This window comes from Gorilla gorilla, chromosome 3 (genome assembly GCF_029281585.2).
Source record: "Gorilla gorilla gorilla isolate KB3781 chromosome 3, NHGRI_mGorGor1-v2.1_pri, whole genome shotgun sequence".
Classification (NCBI taxonomy): Eukaryota; Metazoa; Chordata; class Mammalia; order Primates; family Hominidae; genus Gorilla; species Gorilla gorilla.
Window position 1 is genome coordinate 30688437 of NC_073227.2, and position 22677 is coordinate 30711113.

At 44.6% G+C, this 22677-nt stretch overlaps 1 protein-coding gene across 1 annotated transcript in view; it reads right to left on the minus strand.

Annotated features, from left to right (window-relative positions):
* The window catches only part of ADGRA3 (adhesion G protein-coupled receptor A3), a 128849-nt gene extending 107813 nt beyond the window's left edge, over positions 1 to 21036 (minus strand). The window contains exon 1 of the mRNA XM_019025843.4: positions 20504 to 21036. Within this exon, the coding sequence (XP_018881388.3) occupies positions 20504 to 20760 (257 nt within the window). The 5' untranslated portion in view covers positions 20761 to 21036. The remainder of the gene's footprint in view (positions 1 to 20503) is intronic.
* Positions 21037 to 22677: the final 1641 nt, after the last annotated feature.

Genomic DNA, 22677 nt, shown 5'->3' on the forward strand with positions numbered 1-22677 from the left:
TTAGTTCTTTTTGTTAAAACACTAAAGTTATACAGTCAAAATCTTCAATTATAATTAAATCTTCTGTGTGTTTCATTTTCAACTTAAAAGATTATTTTTAACTAAATAATACATTTACAGAAGTCAAAGGTGAAAACTATATACAAAGAGAACCAACTTATTTCAGCAGACCCCCTTATATGTGGGGCATACTTCCGAGACCCCTAGTGGATACTTAAAACCGTGGATAGTAGCAAACTCTACATACACTCTGCTTTTTCCTGTACGTGCATACCTATAATAAAGTTTAACGTATAAATCAGGTACAGTAGGAGATTAAAAACAATAAATAACAAAATAGAACAATTATAACAATGTACTGTAATAAAAATTATGTGAATGTGGTTTCTCTCTCTCTCAAAATATCCTGTTGTACTCTCTTCACCCTTCTTATGATCCATCCATCTAATAACCAAGCCAGCTACTAACTGACTAACAGGCAGGTAGTATAGACAGCACGGATACCTTGGACAAAGGTCTGATTCAAGTTCCAGGCAGGATGGAGCAGGACAGCACAAGACTTCTTCCCGCTACTCAGAATGGTACACAATCTAAAACTTATGGCTGCGCACAGTGGCACACACCTATAATCCCAGCACATTGAGAGGCGGATCGCAGAGCCCAGGAGCCTGGGATAAGCCTGGGCAATCTGGTGAAACCCCATCTCTAGAAAAAATAAATAAGTAAAACTTATGAACTATTTATTTCTGGAATTTTCCATTTAACTGAAACCACAGAAAGCAAAACCATGAATAAGGTGGGGGACTACTATTTTGGAAATAGATAAAAAAGGAAAACAAACAAGGACTTATCTTGGCCTTCCTGGATAAAGTGACTTCCAGAAAGCAAAGTAATTGATCAGGAGTAAATTTCTTTTATAGAAGTATCAGAGTTATAGGCCAGGCGTGGTGGCTCACACCTGTAATCCCAGCACTTTGGGAGGCCAAGGCGGACGGATGACGAGGTCAGGAGATCGAGATCATCCTGGCTAACACGGTGAAACCCCGTCGCTACTAAAAATACAAAAAAATTAGCCGGGCGTGGTGGCCGGCGCCTGTAGTCCCAGCTACTCAGGAGGCTGAGGCAGGAGAATGGCGTGAACCCGGGAGGCAGAGCTTGCAGTGAACAGAGATCACGCCACTACACTGCAGCCTGGGGGACAGAGCCAGACTCCGCCTCAAAAAAAAAAAAAAGGTATCAGAGTTAATACATGAAAAAATAATGATACAATTAGAGTATCATCATTCTGCAACACTAATAATATAATTGATTTAGGCAATGATACCAACAGCTGTTAAACATCACTTTTTTTAAAAAAGATATTATATATTCCATTAATGTAAGTATATACATCACCTTCTTGCCAGAGTCACACTTGAATCTCAGAAGTGAAAAGTGGTACCTCAAAATAATTTATATCTGTCAATGTGAATTTGTGTTCCCTTTCTGTGAAGATCTGGAAATCTCCTTTGACCTTTACAACACATTGGTTATGAGGACAGGCTCTGGAGTTGAGCTGACTCGGCTCAAGTCCTGGTTCCATCACTTACGTCTGGGTGACCTCAGGGTACTTAATGAGCTTCTGTGTCTCACTTCCTCAAGCACAAATTAGGGATAATCATAATGATCTCATTAGGGAACTATGAAAAGCAATAAACACAGCATTTAAAACACTTACCACAGGATCTGGCACACTCGGCAAACATTACCTATTATTATTTTACCACATTTTCAATGGATCATCTGTCTTTTCTTACTAATTTACATCAGTTCTTAATACCTAGCAACCAGCATTTTTCCTCAATACAGTCCGTGGTCCAAATCCTGGGAACCTCTATTAGAATATACTGGGAGAGCACACTTTGGAAATTATGACTCAAGGGTGAAATCGCTTAATATTAAGTATAGAATCTAAATCATTCTACCAGTAAGAAATCTTGAGACCTTTTGTAAATATAAGTGGCTGAGCCAATGTTAAAGTAGGTATTGAAACTCTACTTCAAACGGTGAGGAACCCTGATATATACAAAAGGCCATTATGAGTCCAATGCTGGACAACCAAAGAAACAATTAATACACATATATAAACAGAGTGTTGGGCTTCCAGGGCCACTGGCAAATGATGGCACATGTGCCACCACCCCCCATACCAGGCCCATGACAGATCATTATTCAGTCCTGTCATTTCCCTGATAAGCTCACAAAGCACTTCCAATAGCTACTCCCAATTTATGGGGGCAGCCATTCAAGAAATCAACTGGCACCACTGGTTCTACCGCAGAAACCATCAAAGGCAACTATGATCCAAATGTACTTTTATAACTTTTGGGGCGAATCATAACCAAAAACAAGCCTGCCCACTTAGAGAGAGTTAGGTGGGGAACAGAGGGAGACAACAGAGGGTCGACGGGGAATCAGCCAGAACACTGGTGTCAAAGGATTCTGTAATAAATACGTGGTAATACAGGCAAAGCCATAGAAGGTGGGGGGAAATGCAGGCAAGAAAAATAACACTGTGATGTGATAAAGAATCTGCACACTGTCCATAAAGTCTGGAAATTAACTTTTTTTAAAAAAAAGTGCATGTATGTGTTTGTATTTGTATACACAGTCATCAAGGACATCTTCACTATAAAAAAAAAGTCTCTGTTTCTGACATGACACCCTGCAGGTTCACCTGGTACTCAGAAATTCAGAGAAGCAGGCTGGTCTACTCATGGAGTTGGGGTTTAAAAGCCTATATTCCTATAGCAGAGGAAGGAATAAGAGACATGCAAAGGGGCAACCAGAGTTCACCTATTAAAAGAGCTCCAGTGAGGCCGGGCATGGTGGCTCACGCCAGTAATCCCAGCATTTTCGGAAGCCAAGGAGGGAAGATCACCTGAGGTCAGGAGTTCCAGACCAGCCCGGCCAACATGGTGAAACCCTGTCTCTACTAAAATCCAAAAAAATTGGCCAGACATGGTGGCGGGCGCCTATAATCCCAGCTACTTGAGGCGTACATTGCAGTGAGCCAAGATCGCATCATTACTGTCTCAAAAAAAAAGGGATCAAGTGTTCAGGCCGGGTGTGGTAGCTCATGCCTATAATCCCAGCGCTTTGGGAGGCTGAGGTGGGGGATTGTTTGAGCCCAGGAGTTCAAGGCTACAGTGAGCTATGATCAAACCACTGCACTCTAGCCTGGGCAATAGAACAAGACCCCGTCTGAAAAAAAAAAAAAAAAAAAAAAAAAAAAGGCCGGGGACAGTGGCTCACAGCTGTAATCCCAACACTTTGGCAGGCCGAGGCAAGCGGATCATCTGGGGTCGGGAGTTCAAGACCAGCCAGGCCAAAGTGGTGAACCCCGTCTCTACTAAAAAGTACAAAAATTAGCCGGGCGTGCTGGCAGGAGCCTGTAATCCCAGATACTCAGGAGACTGGGTGGGGCAGGAGAATTGCTTGAACCCAGAAGGCAGAGGTTGCACAGTGAGCCGAGATCGTGCCATTGCACTCCAGCCTGGGCAACAAAAGCGAAACGAGTTTCACAAACAAAAAAAAAAACAAAAATAAATAAAAATCAAGTGTTCAGATCCTAAAGACAGGAACTCAGGGACAAAAAAAGAAAACCAGTTAACAAGGCCGGGTGCAGTGGCTCACACCTGTAATCCCAGCACTTTGGGAGGCCAAGTTGGGTGGATCACCTGAGGTCAGGAGTTCAAGACCAGCCAGACCAACTTGGTGAAACCTCGCCTCTACTAAAAATACAAAATTAGCAGGGCATGGTGGCGGGCGCCTGTAATCCTAGCTACTCGGGAAGCTGAGGGAGAAGAATCACTTGAACCAGGAAGGCGGAGGTTGTAGTAAGCTGAGATTGTGCCACTGCAATCCAGCCTAAGCAATGAGCCACACACCGTCCCAAAAAAGAAAAAAGGAGGGCCAGGCGCGGTGGCTCACGCCTGTAATGCCAGCACTTTGGGAGGCCAAGGTGGGCGGATCACAAGGTCAGGAGTTTGAGACCAGTCTGAACAACATGGTGAAACCCTGTCTCTACTAAAAATACAAAAATTAGCCAGGCTTGGTGGTGCATGCCTGTAATCCCAGCTACTCAGGAGGCTGAGGCAGGAGAATTGCTTGAACCCGGCAGGCAGAGGTTTCAGTGAGCAGAGATCACACCACTGCGCTCCAGCTTGAGTGACACAGCGAGACTCATCTCAAAAAAAAACAAAAAACAAAAAAACACAGAAAACCAGTTAACAAAAAGAGAGCTCAAGATCCCAACACAGGCATTAGCCCTAGGGGGAAGAGGGCAGGTCTCAGCTTGTAAGTGAGGGGCACTTAGTAGTGAGAAAAGGCAAGCAAAGATCAGGAAGCAGGCAGGCCTGAGGCTTAAGTACAAGTAGACCCAATGCCCCCCTTCCCCAAACAAGTAAACAACCCTCACCCTTACTATTATAATGCAATATAATGGTACAATCAGCCAATTCTAATAGTCACTGGAACTTCATTAAATGTGCATGTAACTTCTGTGGCTTTGAAAAATACATGTTAGCAATGTTGTTAGGTTTGGTTTCATATGTAAAATCATAGAACTTTAGCAGTTAAAGAATCAGTAAAGACAGCCTAGTTCAAAAACCTCGTTTTATTAGTCAGGAAAGTGAAGGCCAGAAATGTTGTGATTTGCTAGGTGACACAATTCTACTTGGTAGCAAAACCAATGCGAATCCCCACATCCATTCACAGTCTCATGCTATTTCCCTTTATCCTCCATTCTGATCACCTTTATTAAATAAGGTGTAGGAATGACAGTTCCCTGCTCACCCAGTAACAGCATGACATGTAGACAGAACTAGAGTGTTATGAATTCATGTCACTTCAGATGGAGGCCTCCCAAAAATGCATCTACTCCCCCTATGATGTTCTTATTCATCTTAACATGGCAGCTGTTTGAGATAGGGTCATTTATTATTCCAGGATAAAATTTTCAATCTCAAGAATGCAGCAGATAAGCGAAGAAAGACTGATTGTATAATAAATGGATGATGTTACAAACCTAAGTATAAATGCCATTGGTCATTTCCACAACCACTTAATGAGAGTAAAATGGGATGTTAAAATTCTTTCCTTCAACAGTTGTTACTTACTTGGACATAATATGCACTAGGTAAAAATTCTCAGTTACAGGTTGCATAGCCCTCATTCTAAATGTCTGGGACCAAGAGTGTTTCTGATTTCGCCTTTTTTCAGAATTTGGAATATTTGCATTATACTTACAGGTTTAGCATCCCGAACCCAAAAATCTAAAATCCAAAATGCTCCAAAGAGCATTTCCTATGAGCATCATGTCAATCCCAAGAAGTTTTGGATTTTGGAGCATTTTGGATTTCACATTTTCATATTTGAGATGGTCAACCTGCACTTTGCTTTTCCCGTCTGTCAGTCATCGCTGAAGGAATGCTTCCATGTAAACAAGTTTTCTGTAACAACTGTTCTACAAAGGCTTACCCCAACACCACTACCAAAGAAAGCACTTAAGGTGTCACTTTCACGAAAATAACAATAGTTAGAATTGAAGGCCAGAAGCCAGGCCCAGCAGCCTATGTGTAACCTGAGAAGATAATTTACTTGTCCAGGCTTCAGTTGGCACTCCTGTAAAATGCAGACAATACGGAGCTCATAAAGCTGTTTTAGCGATCAAGTGAGAGGTTGTGCGGGGAGCATTTGGCACAGCACCTAGAACACGATAAACATTCCAACGTTGGTTGTTATTAGAACTTTCAAATCAGTTAAGGACACTTACAACAAAGTTCTGAAAGTCAAAGAGCTCTACAGACACCTGAAGTTTCTCTAGTCATGGGAGTTCACGAATATTACCAAACCAGTTTTAGGAGGAAGTTAAACTAGCAGTAGAAATAAATCTCTCCTTTAAAAAAGCAAGACAATAACAACAACAACAACAGGTTTTTTTACTCTGTTGTGATGGTTAATATTACTTGTGAATGTAAAGTAAGAAGTGCCCAGATAGCTGGTAAACCATTATTTCAGGGTGTGTCTATGAGGGCATTTCCAGAAGAGATTAGCACTTAAATTGATAACTGAGTAAAGCAGATGATCCTCCCTAATCCACTTTGGGGAAGACCAAAGTAGACTGGTCCTCTTTAAGTAGACTGCCTACTTTAAGTGGGCATCTTCCAATACACTGAGGGCCTGAATAAACAAAGAGGCAGCAGGGCAAATTCGTTCTGTGCTAGAGCTGAGACAATCGTCTCCTGCCCCCAGACATCCGGCCTTAAGTTCTTAAGCTTTCAGACCCAGCCCAGGACTAACAACCTCCCGTCCACCTGATTCTCAGACTCTCAGACCTTTGAACCTGGACTGAAACACATCACCAGCTGTCCTGGTTCTCCAGGCTACAGATCATGGGACTTCCTTATAACCATGTAAGCCAACACCTGCAAGAACTCTCCTCTTAAATCTATCTCTTCATCTAGCCTATGGGTTCTGTTTCTCTAGAAAATCTTAATATACCTTTATATTAGGTAACTCTACAGGGGTTCCATCAAAACAAGAAACAGGTCTATGAAATTAATTTCATGAGAAGGCTAAAGAGAAGTGTTTTCTGAAATCCCATTTTCTTGAAGGAGAACAATGAGAAAGGCCAGGATCTTCAGTTTTACTTTACTATCCAGCAACATCCCAACAAAAAAATAAAGGCATCACTAGAAAATAAACTCTGGGTCAGAATAAACTGCAACCATTAAGGCTTATCAGTTTCATAGACCAGCAAAATATCACAGAAATTAAAGAGCAAGAAAGAACCTGAATGAGTCATGTTATACTCACCTCCCAAAACTCTCTTACCAGTCACGGAGGGAGCCTGTTATTCATTGACTGCAGGTCCTGGGGACACCCCAGGTTTCCTTTCCATTGTAAAGCTGCCACCACCTACACTCCCCTCTGGATATACTAAGACTTAGTATAAAAGGTCGAAACAATTTCCCCTCTCATTTTTTGCTCCACACAGTAACAGAACAATTCCAATGTAAAAAGTTTTATAATCACAAAAAAAGGGAAAAGATGAAAAAAAAACTAATATGAGAACTAAGAATATTATTAAACTTTAAAAAAAAAAAGCATTACAAAGTTTCTGTCTGTGGTTGCTAACTTCTAGCTAAGCTGATGGACAAGTTTTTCAACTTTATCCCTGAGGGAAGAACTCGAATGTGTAATTTTTTTTTTTTTCCCCCATCAAGGAGCTCTGAAAAGTAAATCCTAGTAGAACAGTTCACTAAGGTTCTTTAAGTAGGCAATAATCTCAAGCAATCTCCATTTCTCATAGGTTCAGACTGGATGACACCTATTCCCAGGAGCCTTATCTCAAAAAGCACAGCATCCCCTAGGAGGTACTACCCTTCCTGTATCTATTTTGGCAGGGAAACCATGCAGCCAAGCTAGCCAGGTCCTCCTGAGAGCGACAACCAACCCAAACCACATGAGGGTGAAAGAATGGTTTAAGTAGTAAATACAGTTGCCAAATGCAATAATTAGTAAGTATGAAACCAGGTGTGTCCATCAAGCTAAAGGACCAGAAGAGGAAGAAGTACGTAGTGATGGACTTTAAAATGGTCTAATCTAAGCAGACTTCAGTAAGAGCGTGGGACAGAAGATGGCGGTATATAGGCCACATATAGGGTGGAATGCTGCAAATGAGGACAGGCATTGAGATATATCACATGCAGAATGGCAGATATATGCTAGACAGCAATAGGCTGAAACTGAAATAAGAGGTAAGGAAATGAAGAGGATGGATTCAAGCTAGTTTTCAAGAAGTTCACTTAAGAAAGAGTGGTCATTCAATCATGGTGCTACAAGGGAGTATTCTGGAGAGAGGAGCTTTTTTAACAGAGGAAGAAAGGAAGTGGCTGTGTGCAACAAGGAGAAACATCACAAACTGGGAGAGAACTTCAAAACAGAAAAAAGAAAAGCAATGGCTCCTCAAGAGGTAGGTGGGAACTGGATCAAGAAATGAAAAAAAAAATCTGGGTGAAAGACAGTTTTTACTATCAGATGAAGAGTGGGAGTTTAAGCCTTGACCTTGTATGTTGGTTATGTTGCTTTGAAGAGTCTCAAGTTTATCCATGACAGATTCATCCTGCATAAGACTAATGTAAGATTCTGACCAGTCCTACTTAAGGGAAAAAAAAAAAACCAGTAAGAAAAATGAGACCTCTTTGTATAAAGATTTACTGAGTGCTTACATGCTAGACTCTAGGGATGCAGAGATAAATATGGCCATCAAGAGTCTACAATCTAGTAGGAGAACTAGGGTTGTAAATAAATAATTCCAAAACAGTATGACAGCCGTCACAATGCAAGCAAACAGGAGGTAAGAGGTGGTCCCAAGGAATGAAGAGCCAGCCTAACACTGTCCACTGGGATAGACTGCACTTCCAGGTTACTGGAAAGACTTTAGAATTCTAACTGCATCTTAGGCACAAAGGATGTTTACATTTGGTCTCATTGAAAACAAATAAACAAACAGCAGGTTAAAAATAATAATAAATCTAATAGAAAGTTTATCCATCTTAAACACTGCCCTGGAGATGAATACACCAGTAGTCAATCTCTCTTTGCCTTTCTCATAAGAAAAGAATCAGGAAGAATTGCACAATAAAACAAAGAATACTTTTAAGTCTTATCTTGATGGGAAACGTATTAATTACTCAGATCCAAGCAGGCTTAAAGAAAGAACATTTCAACAACTATGTTAAAGAACCTGCATTACAGTTATATCTCCATAGTTGCTCTAACTTTCTTTCAATTAACTAGAAGGAGGCACAACCTGCTTTCTACTATTCCACCCACAATACAAGGCCATGGCAGCACTGGCTGTTAAATGCCTGTCACTATACTAGGTGCTATGGATACATGAGGAAACGAAGTCTCTGACACCTCAATAGAACTGACATTCTAGATAGGACCAGGTCACATACTTGGAACCATGTATTCTAACTGAGAAATGTCCTCATATTGGGAGTGAATTTAATTCACGAACATTTACCGATCGCATTTACTAATCACATACTGTGTATGATGTGTACAGTACCTGGGGAGAGGGTAGAGAATGGTACTGAGACTGGGGAGCTTAGACAACTTAAGGGAACCTCTATGTCCCCCTAGTCTTGGTAGGGGCACATTTATTCTACATCTTAGCCCTCAAGAACAATTCTTGAATATGAGGGGCGCAGCACTTTAACATACAGAGTTAGCAATTTTGACAAAAGATTTTCTCATGCTTATCACAGCCCTGTCTTCAGACAGAATCATAAAAAGAGCTTAATAAAAATTCTAAATAGAATGAAGCCTAAATTGTCCATGGTGAGGGTGATGGATAATTTAGCCTTCTGTGTGTGTGATACCCAATTCTACACACCTGCCCCCAACCATGGTGAGTACTCAAGAACAAAAGATTGCAAATATGCACAATTCAAACATTATGCAATTTAAACTTCAGAAGGCAAAATAGAGGAAAGAAAAAAAAAGACAAAAAATGTAAGTTTTAAAAACTTTATTTAAATTAAGAACCAAGAATGTCAGTCATCTGAAATGATGAGGCGCTAAAAGAAACTACCAAATGCCTGATACCCAAGTTGGTTCAGTTTCACAGCCTGACAACAAAGCTATGTGTCCTGACAAAGAAAATCTCGCGTCTCTCCAAGGTGCCTGTCAATAGCAGGCCCTCAAATACTGTTGGACAGATGCTTGCTGCTGTTAGCCCTCTCATTTTATTCATTTAACTCCACAGTACATCTCTAAAACCTTATTGTCCTTACCCTTGGCTTCAGCACGCCACTCTCTGCTTTACCAGTAGTCATTTTTCCTGGATTCTATGAATAAGGCCCTGCCCTGAAGCTCTCAGCTCTCTGTCCTAGAAATGCCTCTTGATTTCATCGTCTTTCCTCTGCTTGTACCAGCCCCTCCCTCTCACATGAGGTAGCTGCCCTCAACTGGCTCCTGTGCTCTTTCTTCTACCTTCTTTTTTTGTGGCAGATGACAGATGGTGACTAGGATTAACCCTTCAGGTCGCTGGGCTACTAAGCAGCAGGTTCTCAACCCAGGTGTTACCAGAACCACCCCACGAGGCTCCGAAAAATATCAACGTCCAGGCCCCATCCCTGAACAATACATCAGAACATGAAGTCTGTGGCCCAAGCATCTGAACTTTTAATGCTTTCTGTTGATTCAAATGCAAGGTTGAAAACTTCAACCGCAAACTGACCAACCAGGTTACAGGAAGGTAGGGATAACTACTCCTCTGATGCTGGGACTTGGATGGATGCAAGCCTAGTGCAAAGCGCTCTGGCCAGGAGCATCCTTCACCATTTCACTCCAGTGCACACATCATCATTGTCTATCTGTGTCATGGCATGAAAAATCTTGGCTAGAACTGCCATAAATAATGCAGATGACTGTGTGAGTCACTTAGCAAGTCTAAGACATTCTAGGTGGAAAAAAGGTTTTGTGCCCAGCAGTGGGACATGGGAAAAAAATCAATGATGGTCACAGAGCAAAAAGATCCATCAGTCCCTTTGGCAAGGTTGTTCTTAAAACCGTCTTGCAAATTCTCCTTTAGAAACTCCCGTTGCCCATTTAGAATTTCTGAAATTCTGGCCAGGCACTGTGGCTCATGCCTGTAATCCCAGTGCTTTGGGCGGCTGAGGTGGGCGGATCATTTGAGGGAAACCAACCTGGCCAAGATGATGAAACCACATCTCTACTAAAAATACAAAAATTAGCTAGGCATGGTGGTGGGCACCTGTAATCCCAGCTACTCGAGAGGCTAAGGCAGGAGAACGGTTTGAGTCCGGGAGACGGAGGTAGCAGTGAGCAGACATCGCACCACTGCACTCCAAGCTGGGCGACAGAGCGAGACTCTGTCTCAAAAAAAAAAAAAAAAAGAATTTCTAAAATTCCACCGTTATCCCCCTGCTGTTTTAGCAGAGTATAACAACAGAGGAAGATGCAGATTAAATCACATCAAAAAGAGCTACAGGGTCACATATAACCGAGGGGAGGTATGACAGATATTGAATAGCTAGAAGGCAAGAGGTGAAGATCTAGGAAGAGGTACAAGACTAAGATAAAACTGGTCTAGTAGACCAAAACAAAAGTCAAGCCCAGAGATAAGAATTCACATACATCCACAACCAGGGGTGGCACTGAATATTTGCTAAATGAATGCAAAAGCAAGTTTAGGATACAAATTTAGGAAACTAGGGTACAAATTATCAAGAATGCAACTGGAGAAGAGTAAATACCAAAAGTGAAAGTTTTGGTCTTTGGCCAGCCCACCCTGTATGCAGGAAGGCACAGATTTACCCTGGGACTCACCACCTGCAGACAAAAAAGAACAAAAAAACCAGGGGTGTTGAAGATGGGGGGAGAAGTAGGAATGTGCTGGAGTATTTTTCTATCAACCTCTTAAACCTTCCATTTTTACCCTTCAGGCCCTGAACAGGAAAGATCTGAGGACAAGAAATGCTTTGCTGGATGAAAAGCAAAATAAGGCCGGGCACAGTGGCTCATGCTTGTAATCCCAGCACTTTGGGAGGCCAAGGTGCACCAATCACTTGAAGTCAGGAGTTCAAGACCAACCTGGCCAATGTGGAGAAACCCCATCTCTAGCAAAAATACAAAACTTAGCCGGGCATGGTGGTGCGTGTCTGTGGTCCCAGCTACTCGGGAAGCTGAGGCACAAGAATCACTTGAGACGGGGAGGCAGAGGTTACACTGAGCCAAGATCGCACCACTGCACTCCAGCCTGGGTGACAGAGTGAGACCCTATCTCAAAAACAAACAAACAAACAAACCAAGGCAAAAGCAAAACTTAGTATCTGCAATGTGCTCAGTGTGGTACTAAAAGTGGCCAATACAGACATGTGCCTTCTGGGAGGCACCTAACTCATCTCTGTCCCACTCTACCCGCTACACATAGGTAATTCCCTTACCAGACATGCCACATTTCTGAAACTTTAGTCAAGACGGAAAAAAAAAATCCTTGGAATAGTGTACTTTTGTAAAGCTCCCTCTTCAGACTAAAATTGTGTGTATTTGAACATAAATGTAAGCTAAACTGTACATCAAGCATTAAAATTATATTGTTTTACATTAAAAACTTATTGAGCAAGTTTGCATTTATAGCTTCCTAATCTTTGCAAAAACTGAGTTAATAAGCTACTAATACTCAGCCAGGTGCAGTGGCTCACAGTTGTAATCCCAGCACTTTGGGAGGCCAAGGCGGGCGGATCACGAGGTCAGGAGCTCGAGAGTATCCTTGCTAACACGATGAAACCCCATCTCTACTAAAAATTAAAAAAAAAATTAGCCGGGCATGGTGGCGGGTGCCTGTAGTCCCAGCTACTCAGGAGGCTGAAGCAGGGGAATGGCGTGAACCCAGGAGGTGGAGCTTGCAGTGAGCCGAGATCGCGCCACTGCACTCCAGCCTGGGCAACAGAGCAAGACTCCATCTCAAAAAAAAATAAAATAAATAAAATAGGCTACTAATACTCAAAGAACTCTGTATTCTAATCTTTGTTTATAAGAAAAACATTGACACAATAAATTAGCTCTGTTCTCTAGAGTTAAGATTCCTCCATAGCATCAAGCCAGTAAACTACTGCTTCCTGAGAAGCAGCTGAATGGAAAAATAAGTCACTGAATAGTCTTATAAGAAACTACATCCCGTGTCATTTTCTGAGTTACTTTCAGGAGTTTTTACTTCTGTCTTTGTCTGTTTTTTAAACCATCTTTATAGGCTCCTGGGAACAGAAGCTGGAGCTGCACTGGGAGCAACCTCACCAAACATTACCATATTCGTTTGTTTTGGGACTTGCTATCTTGCCAAACCCACCAACTTCTCCTGGTGCTGGAGGACTCCAAGCAGGCAAGAAACAACAGGATTTTGAGGCTGGGTGATAAGCAACCCTGTCATCATATCAGAAAAGCTTACAACTTGCATTCATGGATCAAATGCCAAACTGTGCCCCCAATCCTGCAAGATTTCTGAGCAATATTCCCGGTAGGAATTCAAGCCACTTCCCAACACAGTCTATATGTGTGTGTTTGCCACACACATAAGATCAAGGAGATCACATGTGACTGCAGATAGATTGAATATACCCATCCTTGAATCAGAGATCCCACAGCTATGAACCTAATAAACTAAATAAAGACATGTTCTCATTTGCTATAATAAGGTAAACATATGAATCTGCATCCGTCTTCTATCCCCAACTTTTCCTGCTTTTCCACCACGTAGTCGTATCTCTCTTAGCATAACTCTTGCCCATAAAGAACAATTACGTACCCACCCATACTCGAGGCGCTGTGCGAAGACAAGTCAGAGTCCTTGCTTTGAAGGGTATATGCATTCTGAGAGAAGCACCAGTATCATAGAAAGCGACACAAGAGCACAAACACTAATAGCTACCTGGGTTCAGGGATGGAAGGATCAAAATGCCAGAACAGTGAAGAGTTCGTAGCAGCTGAGTTGGGTATTAAAGAATATCCCAGAATTTCCCAGACTGGGGTTCCAAGGCAAGGGTGTCAGCAAAGGCACACAGGAAGCAAAATATAAACTGCTCAGGGGACACTGACAGGTAGACTTTGGTGAAGCAAATAATTTGTATAAAAGACTGACCCCTGGATGAAAGCATCACGTCTTATTTTAACCCTGAACCACTGGCCACTGTGTTTACAACGTAACACTGCCTCAACCGATGTCCATGGAAAAAGTAATCTGTGCTGGGTATTGAGAAATCAGGCTGCAGATGTATGTAACATTTTGCATTCAAAGATAACAATCTTACTCTTGATCCAGTGGCTCTGCTGGTGAGAATTCAGGCTGTGGCGTCTTGCTGGCCTACAGATTATAATCACTTTGCTCCTCTCTCCCTTGGCTGCACTCATCTGGCAAAGAAGCAACCTGGCCACACCCAAGGATTCCCATCACTAGGCTGAATCCAGGTGAAGAAAAACAACTGCACTGACCATCTCCCTTTGAATCTGATCAGAAGGCAAAACTGCAAAAAGATCCTCCCTGCTGACTTTTCTGCAATCCCCAGTAGGTTCACATTCCAAAAGAACATTTCTCTTCTCTTTCCCCTTCCTCTTGGCCCATTTTCCCCTCGCCCTGCCTAGATGTCTTTGAGAAAATAGAAGCAACGGGCCAGAATTCCCTCTTCGTCCCACCTGCGCCCCACTGCCCTCACGCCTGCCTTGACACCCATGTTCCACCCTTTCTCCCAAGACAAGGTATTGTGCTGAACCCCTACCCACTCCAGATGGGATTGCACCAGGTTCAAGAAGAAGAAACCCAGAGCTAGTGAACAGAACATGGAGTTTCACTGAGGGCTTACATGCAGGGGAGAGAGTTCAGTGCTGGCGGGCTGGACAGGAGAACTGCATGCCCCAGCAGACAAACTCACAACTTGCAAAAAGCATGCAGTTCACAGCCGGGAGTGGTGGCTCATGCCTGTAGTCCCAGCACTTTGGGAGGCCGAGGCGGGCAGATCACAAGGTCAGCAGTTCAAGACCAGCCTAGCCAACATGGTGAAACCCCATCTCTACTAAAGATTCAAAAAAATTAGCTGGGCGTGGTGGCGTGCACCTGTAATCCCAGCTACTCGGGGGGCTGAGGCAGGAGAATCGCTTGAACCTGGGAGGCGGAGGCTGCAGTGAGCCAAGATCGCCCCACTGCACTCCAGCCTGGGAAACAAGGCGAGACTCCATCTCAAAAAAAAAAAAAAAAAAAAGAAAAGAAAAAAAAAAGCATGCAGTTCACTCAGCATCTTCACTTAGCACCTTCCCCCGTAGGTAGGGATAACTACTCCTCTGATGCTAGGACTGTTTCGTCTCCACCTGGCAACCTTCAATTAACCCTAAAGGACCTTGATCCCCAATATGGCCCATGCTCCATGGGACAAGATGGAGACTAAGGTGTTCCTCATAGATAAGAAATGACTTTCTGGGTGGGCCACTCCCAGGGTCCCAAGCTTGGAACTCCAAACCACATTCAGATACGTCTGCCATACAGTCATTCTCAGACTACACTTAAGTTATTGCTATCTGGTGCACTGACCACACATGTAGAGAATGAACTTCCCTGCTGCCATCAAAAGCCAAACCCCTCATCTGTGCTCCCATTCCACTTCTCTTTTCAGGCCACCCAAATTGGCTTATTCACCTGTGATGCATGGACACTGCTCACGGAGGGCACCAGACTCCAGGCCATCAAATCCAGTGCTGTTTATTCCTTGGTCTTTCTGGCTTAATCTCTCAACACCTCAACTGGGAAGGCCATTCCAGCCTTGACACATAAACTTCTCTTAGCTTTCAGGATGAGATTCTCCCCTGGTGCTCCCCACAGCCTCTGCAGAGGCTCCTTCTCAGCCTCCTGTTCATGTTCCTCCATGTTCTAGTGTGGTTCTGCCTGGGTCACCTCCTCTCTCCTCTGTGCACTCAATCCTTACTGACCCCAACCAGGCCTGTGTTTGAAATACCACATACGGGCCGGGCCGATGGTTCCAAAAGCTCTCTCCACTATTCGTCTGATACCGTCTCTCCACTTCAAGTGGGCCAGCCACCACCTGCCACCCTTCCTCCAGAATGCCTTCTCCCCACTCAATCCAATCCTTCCCTTCCTTTAGGCCATGCTCAAGTCCTAACTTCTCCAGGAAAATAAAATACCTTCCAAGGACTCCCCAGCCACAGTGATCTCTCCCCTGTTTGGGCTTCCTGAAGCACTGAAACAGTCTCCAGCACAGGATTTATTACTTAATGAGGGATAGTCTTTTAATTGTTCCCTAAATGTCTGCTTCCTATTGTGCAAATCCTTCCTCCTAACTAGATTTAAGTCTCTGAACAATACGAGCATTTCTTTTCTTGTACTTTGTACTGAGCCACATTGGTGATGTCCAAAATAATTATTAGTTCTTTGATAACAAACATGAAGAACCAAAACTCTACACACTATTTTAGTGTGTTAGTCTAAGAAAAACCTGGAGGTTATCTGACAAATTACAAGTAATTTTTGTTTTATATTTTTATTTGTCTAGAGACACCATGTAGCATCACGAGGAACCCGCATTTAGAAAGGCAGTGATAAATTTGTAAAACTTTCCATCAATGAAATCCTCAGAACTTTCAAAACTTACATTATTGAGCAAGATTTAATATAAATCACAGAAATATAGTAAACAAGTATATTTTCAACAAAAACACTAAATGTAGGTAAATTTTTGTTCAATTTCTGTGTTATAATAATAGAAGCGGTTTAATCCCTCAATACAAAAGTCTACCTGAGACACGGGGAACACACAGTTAAGCCTAGGATTTCTGCCAGACCTTTCTTTAAGCACAGCTACAGAAACAAGTGGTGTTCATCAATACTGTTGAAGGATCTGACTTTTAGGCTATGATGAAGACCAGTTCATCCACTAAATAGAAATGGCTTTATTTTTCATGATTTAAAAAAAAATTATATCCCATCTTTACCATTCTCCCAGTTCCCATCAGTTAATTTTTCTCTCTGTGGCCACATCACGACTCAGCTGAAAACACCCGGCCACACCTAAGTGATAAAGGCTCAAACCAGGGAGCCTGGCCGTCCTCGACTCGGCCCCTACAGACTCCTCTCTGACCACCCTGGGCACTAGACACTTACCTTTGACATTCCAGTAACACCAGCTGCACAGCAGCATAACCAGATACTGTCCTCTCCAAACCCGTGGGCACCTGGGGTCCCCCACTTCCAACCTATCATTTCCTCCCCTTGTTCCCTCACCGTTTTCTTCACAGTTACATTTTTCTTTCTTTCTTTTTTTTTTTTTTTTTTTTGAGACAGAGTCTCACTCTGTCACCCAGGCTGAAGTGCAGTGGCACGATCTTCACTCACTGCAACCTCCGCCTCCCGGGTTCAAGCGATTCTCCTGCCTGCCTCAGTCTCCCTAGTAGCTGGGATTACAGGTGCAAGCCACCACGTCCAGCTAATATCTGTATTTTTAGTAGAGATGGGGTTTCATCATGTTGGTCAGGCTGGTCTCGAACTCCCGGTCTCAAGTGATCTGCCCATCTCAACCTCCCAAAGTACTGCGATTACAGGTGTGAGCCACTGCGCCCGCCCCACAGTGATCTTTTTCCTCTTTCCAGAATTGGCTCAGGATCCTTAATCCCACTAGGATTGAGGGAGAAGGAGGCCCTGGTTGCCCTCCTCTGGGTTTCTTTTGCTACATGTGCACCCTGGTAATAGAGCATTGACCATACTGTTCTGAGACTTAGTCATGAATTTTTCTCCCCAAATATCTGTAATTTCCTGGAGAAGAAAGACCATGTTATTATTTGTATTCTGTCGGGAGCTGGACAGTGTTTCATAGAAAGAAATGTCCAAGTCCTGACCTTTTAACGTGATCTTACTTGTAAACAGGGTCTTTGCAGATGTATTTAATTAAAGGATCTTGGGATGAGATCATCCTGGACCTAGGGTGGACCCTAAATTCAGAAACTGGTATCCTTAAAAGAGAAAGGAGAGGACTTGAGACACACAGACACACAGGGAGAAGGCCAATGGAAGACAGATGCGGAGACTTAAGTGATGCTGCCCCAAGCCAAGGAAAACCAGAAGATGAGAGACGCAAGCATGAATTCTTCCTAAAGTCCTCAGAGCATGGCCCTGCTAATAGATTGATTTGGGTTTGTGGCCTCCAGAACTATGAGCGAATAAATTTGTTGTTTCAAACCACCAAGCCTGTAGTAATCTGCAGCAGCCCTAGGCACTAACACACAGTCCAAACTTTAACACGCTACGTACTACCTAGAGGCCACTCAACAAAAACTGTGCTCAACTAAGATGAAGGCAAGGTGAGGAATGAGAAAGCATCTGAACTGCAGGACGGGAATCTGGGACGTGGACTCAGATGCTACTATGAGAATTCTGGTGAGCAAGTCCCTTATCTACGGTAAGTCTCTCTCCCCAGTAAAATGAGGAAACTGGCCCATAAGACCCCTCTATGGGGGACCTCATATACCCTGAACCCTCTTCAGCCAGAACAACTTTCCTCTTTTTTTTTTTTTTTTTTTGAGATGGAGTTTCATTCTTGTTACCCAGGCTGGAGCACAATGGTGCCTTCTTGTCTCACTGCAAACTCCTTCTCCTTGGGTTCAAGCAATTCTCCTGCCTCCGCCTCCCAAGTAGCAAGTAGCTGGGATTACAGGTGCACGCCACCACGCCCAGCTAATTTTTCGTATTTTTAGTAGAGATGGGGCTTTAAGCATGTTGGCCAGGCTGGTCTCGAACTCCTGACCTCAGGTGATCCACCCACTTCCACCTCTCAAAGTACTAGGATTACAGGCATGAGCCACCACAACCGGCAGAACAGCTTTAATTGATCCTTAATTGTATCTTCTTCCCATTCACTAAACAAATTTTTTTTTCTTTTTTTTTTTTGAATCGGAGTCTCACTCTGTTACATAGGCTGGAGTGCAGTGGTGCGATCTCGGCTCACTGCAATCTCCACCTCTCGGGTTCAAGTGATTCTCCTGCCTCAGCCTTCCAAGTAGCTGGAATGACAGGCATACGCCACTACGCCTGGCTAATTTTTGTATTTTTAGTAGAGACAGGGTTTCGTCATGTTGGCCAGGCTGGTCTTGAACTCCTGACCTCAGGGGATCCACCCGCTTTGGCCTCACAAAGCCCTGAGATTACAGGTGTGAGCCCACCATGCCCAACGGTAACTTTATTTTCATCTAAAAAGCTTTCAGGCAAAAAAAAAAAAAAAAAAACTGTATTGAAATGACATTGCATAGTTACTTATATTTTAACCAGTTTCAAAAAAATGTAGTAAAATAGTTTAATTGATAATATGCTGAAAATCAATTTACCACCATATCCCCTATTTTTTTCTGCAACGCGAAATCAATTTACTAGTAGTTGACCTAATCCAGCTGAAATTGTGGACACTTTTAGGTCAGAAAAACTGGACCTAAACATGAGTCAACGTAAATGCCACTCATTGACGCAAAACCTAAATGTTTATAACATAACTGCATGATGACTAATTTTTGCAGAGTAACAAAGAAAATCTCCTCCAACATTGGGATTTTCTCCACTTGGACTGTAATTAAAGTCCCATACCGAAAATTTCCACTTCAAAGAATCTGGCTAAGAAATAAATAAATATAACTGCTGCCACCACCAAATGGTAACGTGTTAGTAACGGAGTCAAATAAAACAAAAACTCTTTCACCCATCTTCATGCCTCCATAAATAGACACATAGACACAGTTTTCATGGTTAAATGTTTCCTAATTCAAAAAATGGAAATGAAGGGTAAACAAAAGTGTTAGTAATGAAATGTATACCTGGCCTACCTGTGTATACTCCTGCTGAATTTGGGTTACATTTAAAACCATACTTTAAGTGTTTTCATAGATCATGCTGCGGCCCTTGCAATCATGTTTGTATAGTGGCTGCCTTGATTCTTTTTTTAGGAAACCAACCAAAACAACATAGAGGAACCCCGAGCCAAGGGACTCACATTTCAGTTGAACAAAATACCCATGAGAAACACTTAGACTCAAAACTTTCCAAACCAATTCATCCTTCTGAAAACAAACTCGACAGTCACTGGGGCCAACTGTTCAGCTAGAATTGGCAAAACTACGTTTGCAAAACTGAACCGTGAATCCCAGCACAAGTGTGTTACCAAAATTTTTCCTTCCAGGTGGAAACTCAATCCGAAAATCAAAAATCCCTCGAGTTCGAAGGCTCAATAAACCCACAGTTTTCAGTTCCAATGTTCCTGGCTTTTAAATATGAGCCCTCACAGACACGAAAACGGGACTGCAAGGTACATAAACAGATTGATCTGAAATGTTTCCAGCCCTTAATAACAACTCTATCTTAAAAGGTACTCTTTAACAGTAATAAAATTAAGATAGCAAAAGGCAAAGGAAGCGTCTTGGGGTTTGGGCTCGCACACAGTCCTTGTGTTTTGCAAACTCTACCACGTAAGTGTGACTTAATTTGCAAAGAAGCAGAAGGACTGGCGCTTGTAATCAAGCATTGTGTTTTCTGGACACCCAAGCCCAGGATGAATGAGCTTTAACTCTGTCGACTGCGTGTTTACTTGCATCCTCACGTGGCACCGCGCAGCCCAAAAGCGCTGCGCCGGGGACAGCGCGGGGAGCGCCCGAGAACCCGAAAACTTTACTTTGCAAACTAGTGGAGCTGGGAGGCAGCTCGGACGCAGATTCCCTTGCCTTTCCCTGAACTGCACCCCTGCCAAGCACACGAGGTCTTTCCTAGCACCACCCCCTGCCTACAGCTCCACACAAAAGCGCGTGGGCGCCGGCTGAACCCCGCTCCAAAGTTGAGCGGAGAGATAAGAAAGAGCCGAGCGGGAGAGGACCGGGCGTCGCGGGAGATACTCACAGGGTGACCGTGCGGTTGGGCAGAGTATCTGGGGGCAGGACCTGCGCGAGTTCCAGGCTGCTGCACACCACCTTGCCCTCGGCGGCGCCCGCCGCCCTGCCAGCCCCTCGGGGCCGCCCATCGTGCTTGCAGCCGGCGGGCAGCGCCGCGGCGCCGCCGCCGCCGCCGCCTCCCAGCAGCGCGAGCAGCGCTAACAGCGAGAGCTGCAGCAACAGCGGTGGCTGCGCGCGGCCCCGCCGGCGTCCGGGTGGCTCCATGCTGCGGGCCGGGGCCTGCGGGGCGAGCGGCGGCGCACTGGCCTAGCGGGCCGCCCCGGAGCCCGGGCGGGCAGGAGCGCGGCGCGGGCCCAGCGGCGACCGGAGCCTTATGGCGGCCGGAGGACGGGCCTTCCCCGGCGCGGACATGCTCCTTTGTCCGCTGCGGCTGCGCTGGGCCTCTAGGGAGCCGGGGGTCACGGCCGCATGGGTCCCAGCGCCGCTCTACCGCCCGGCGCGAGCACCGCCTCCTCCTCCTCCTCTGCCGCCGCCGCCGCCACTGCCTCCTCCCCTGGCCAGGACCCGCGGCGGCTCCTCCCCGCCCGCCGCCGCCGGCCGCCCCCGCCCCTTCCCCTCCTCTTTCCCGGCTCTCCTGCTCTCCCCGTGTCTGCAGCTGCCCGGGACCTCGGGGAGGAGGCGCGCGCGCCCGGGACCTGCCGAGCCCGACTCCGACCCGGTGCGCGCCCGGGCCTCGGCCTCCGGGCAGGAGTTGTGGGGAGCCCGCGGGAAGGCAGTAACTCGTAGAGAGAACGGAGGAAAGTTCGAGTCCGAACGGAGGAAAGTTCGAGTCCAAACTCCACCCGCGGTGGCCACTCTCCTGCTCGTTTCCCTTCGCCGCCACCGCGCTCGCACCGCGGGCACAGGACAAAGCAGTCTTGTGCGCTCCTGGAGACTGCCCATGTGGCCCAGGGAGCGTGGCCCGGAGGATGGAGTAGGGACGAGAGTAGGGAATTTCCCTGACCAACCCTATGGGAAAAGTACCCAAAACCAAGTGTTTCGGAAGGAATCGCCTTCTCACCTCATTATGGTAGTCTTATTTGTCCCAAATACACTGGAGCCAGTAAACAGGTTCCTCTTCAATACAGTGAACAATCTGAAGCTGTTTCTGGCCTTCAGCAACAACAGCGATGGTCTCTAAAGGATGCATCTGGACCTCACGAGAAAGGCAGCCTTTTGAAAGAAATTCGACAGGCAAAGATACTTGAGATGTTCACCAGTTCGAGCAATAATGAGCAAACCCTCCAAGAAACCCCAACAGAATTGATTACTCTGACTTCCAGCCTCGCCCTAATATTTGCAAGCCCAGGGCTTACCTACCCTATGTTTAAAATTTTACAAGGACTGTATCATGCTAATAAAATATATTCTGTGCTCCTGCCTTGAGAAATTACCTTCATAACAACCTGGAAGGTTTGTAAGCAGGATTCTCAGACACCTTGGAGTTTCTCCCTGAAACATGGCAGGTGGGAAAGAGTCAGATCCAAATCTTCGGCCTGTACACCTTCACCGCCTTTGCTTCCTGTGCCCAGCTATGTTCAAGGACAAGAGGGGATTTTTTGTACCTGTGTGTGAACACCGCAGCCCACAAAACCAAGTTCTGTTCACACTTTCTAACAGCCACCCTCTGTCTGCGTCTCGATCTCAGGTGTGCCTATACCAGTTGTTGGGTCCTTCATTGGGAGGACAGTTCTCAGAAGAAGCTAGCTCAGGGCCAAGAAGTGGCTTTGGTAATACCAGTCAGGGAATTCCAGGGTCCTGGGTCTTGGGGACATAGTGGGTACCCAGGCTTTGGGTGCTGGCCTGGAGATTTTTCACCCCATAAGAAGAGTCAGGTTGGTGTCCTCTAAAATGGAGGGCCTAGAACACGGTTTTTCTTGCTTGGGTCTAAGGACACTACTGCCTCTGGCCCCTACAAAATTTATCTTAGGGACCAATTTGCAGGAATCTATTTATCTGGCTAGAGCTTTCTCAATGGGAAGTAAATAAATGGTCTCCATTTATCATACAGTGTTGTATTAAATTTGAATAGCAGTTCATTTGACCAACCCAACCATGTCCAGTGCTGTCTAATAATACATTCTGTGATTGTATAGCTGTTCTAGTTCTTTGCTGTCTAATATGGTGGCCAACTGTGGCTAC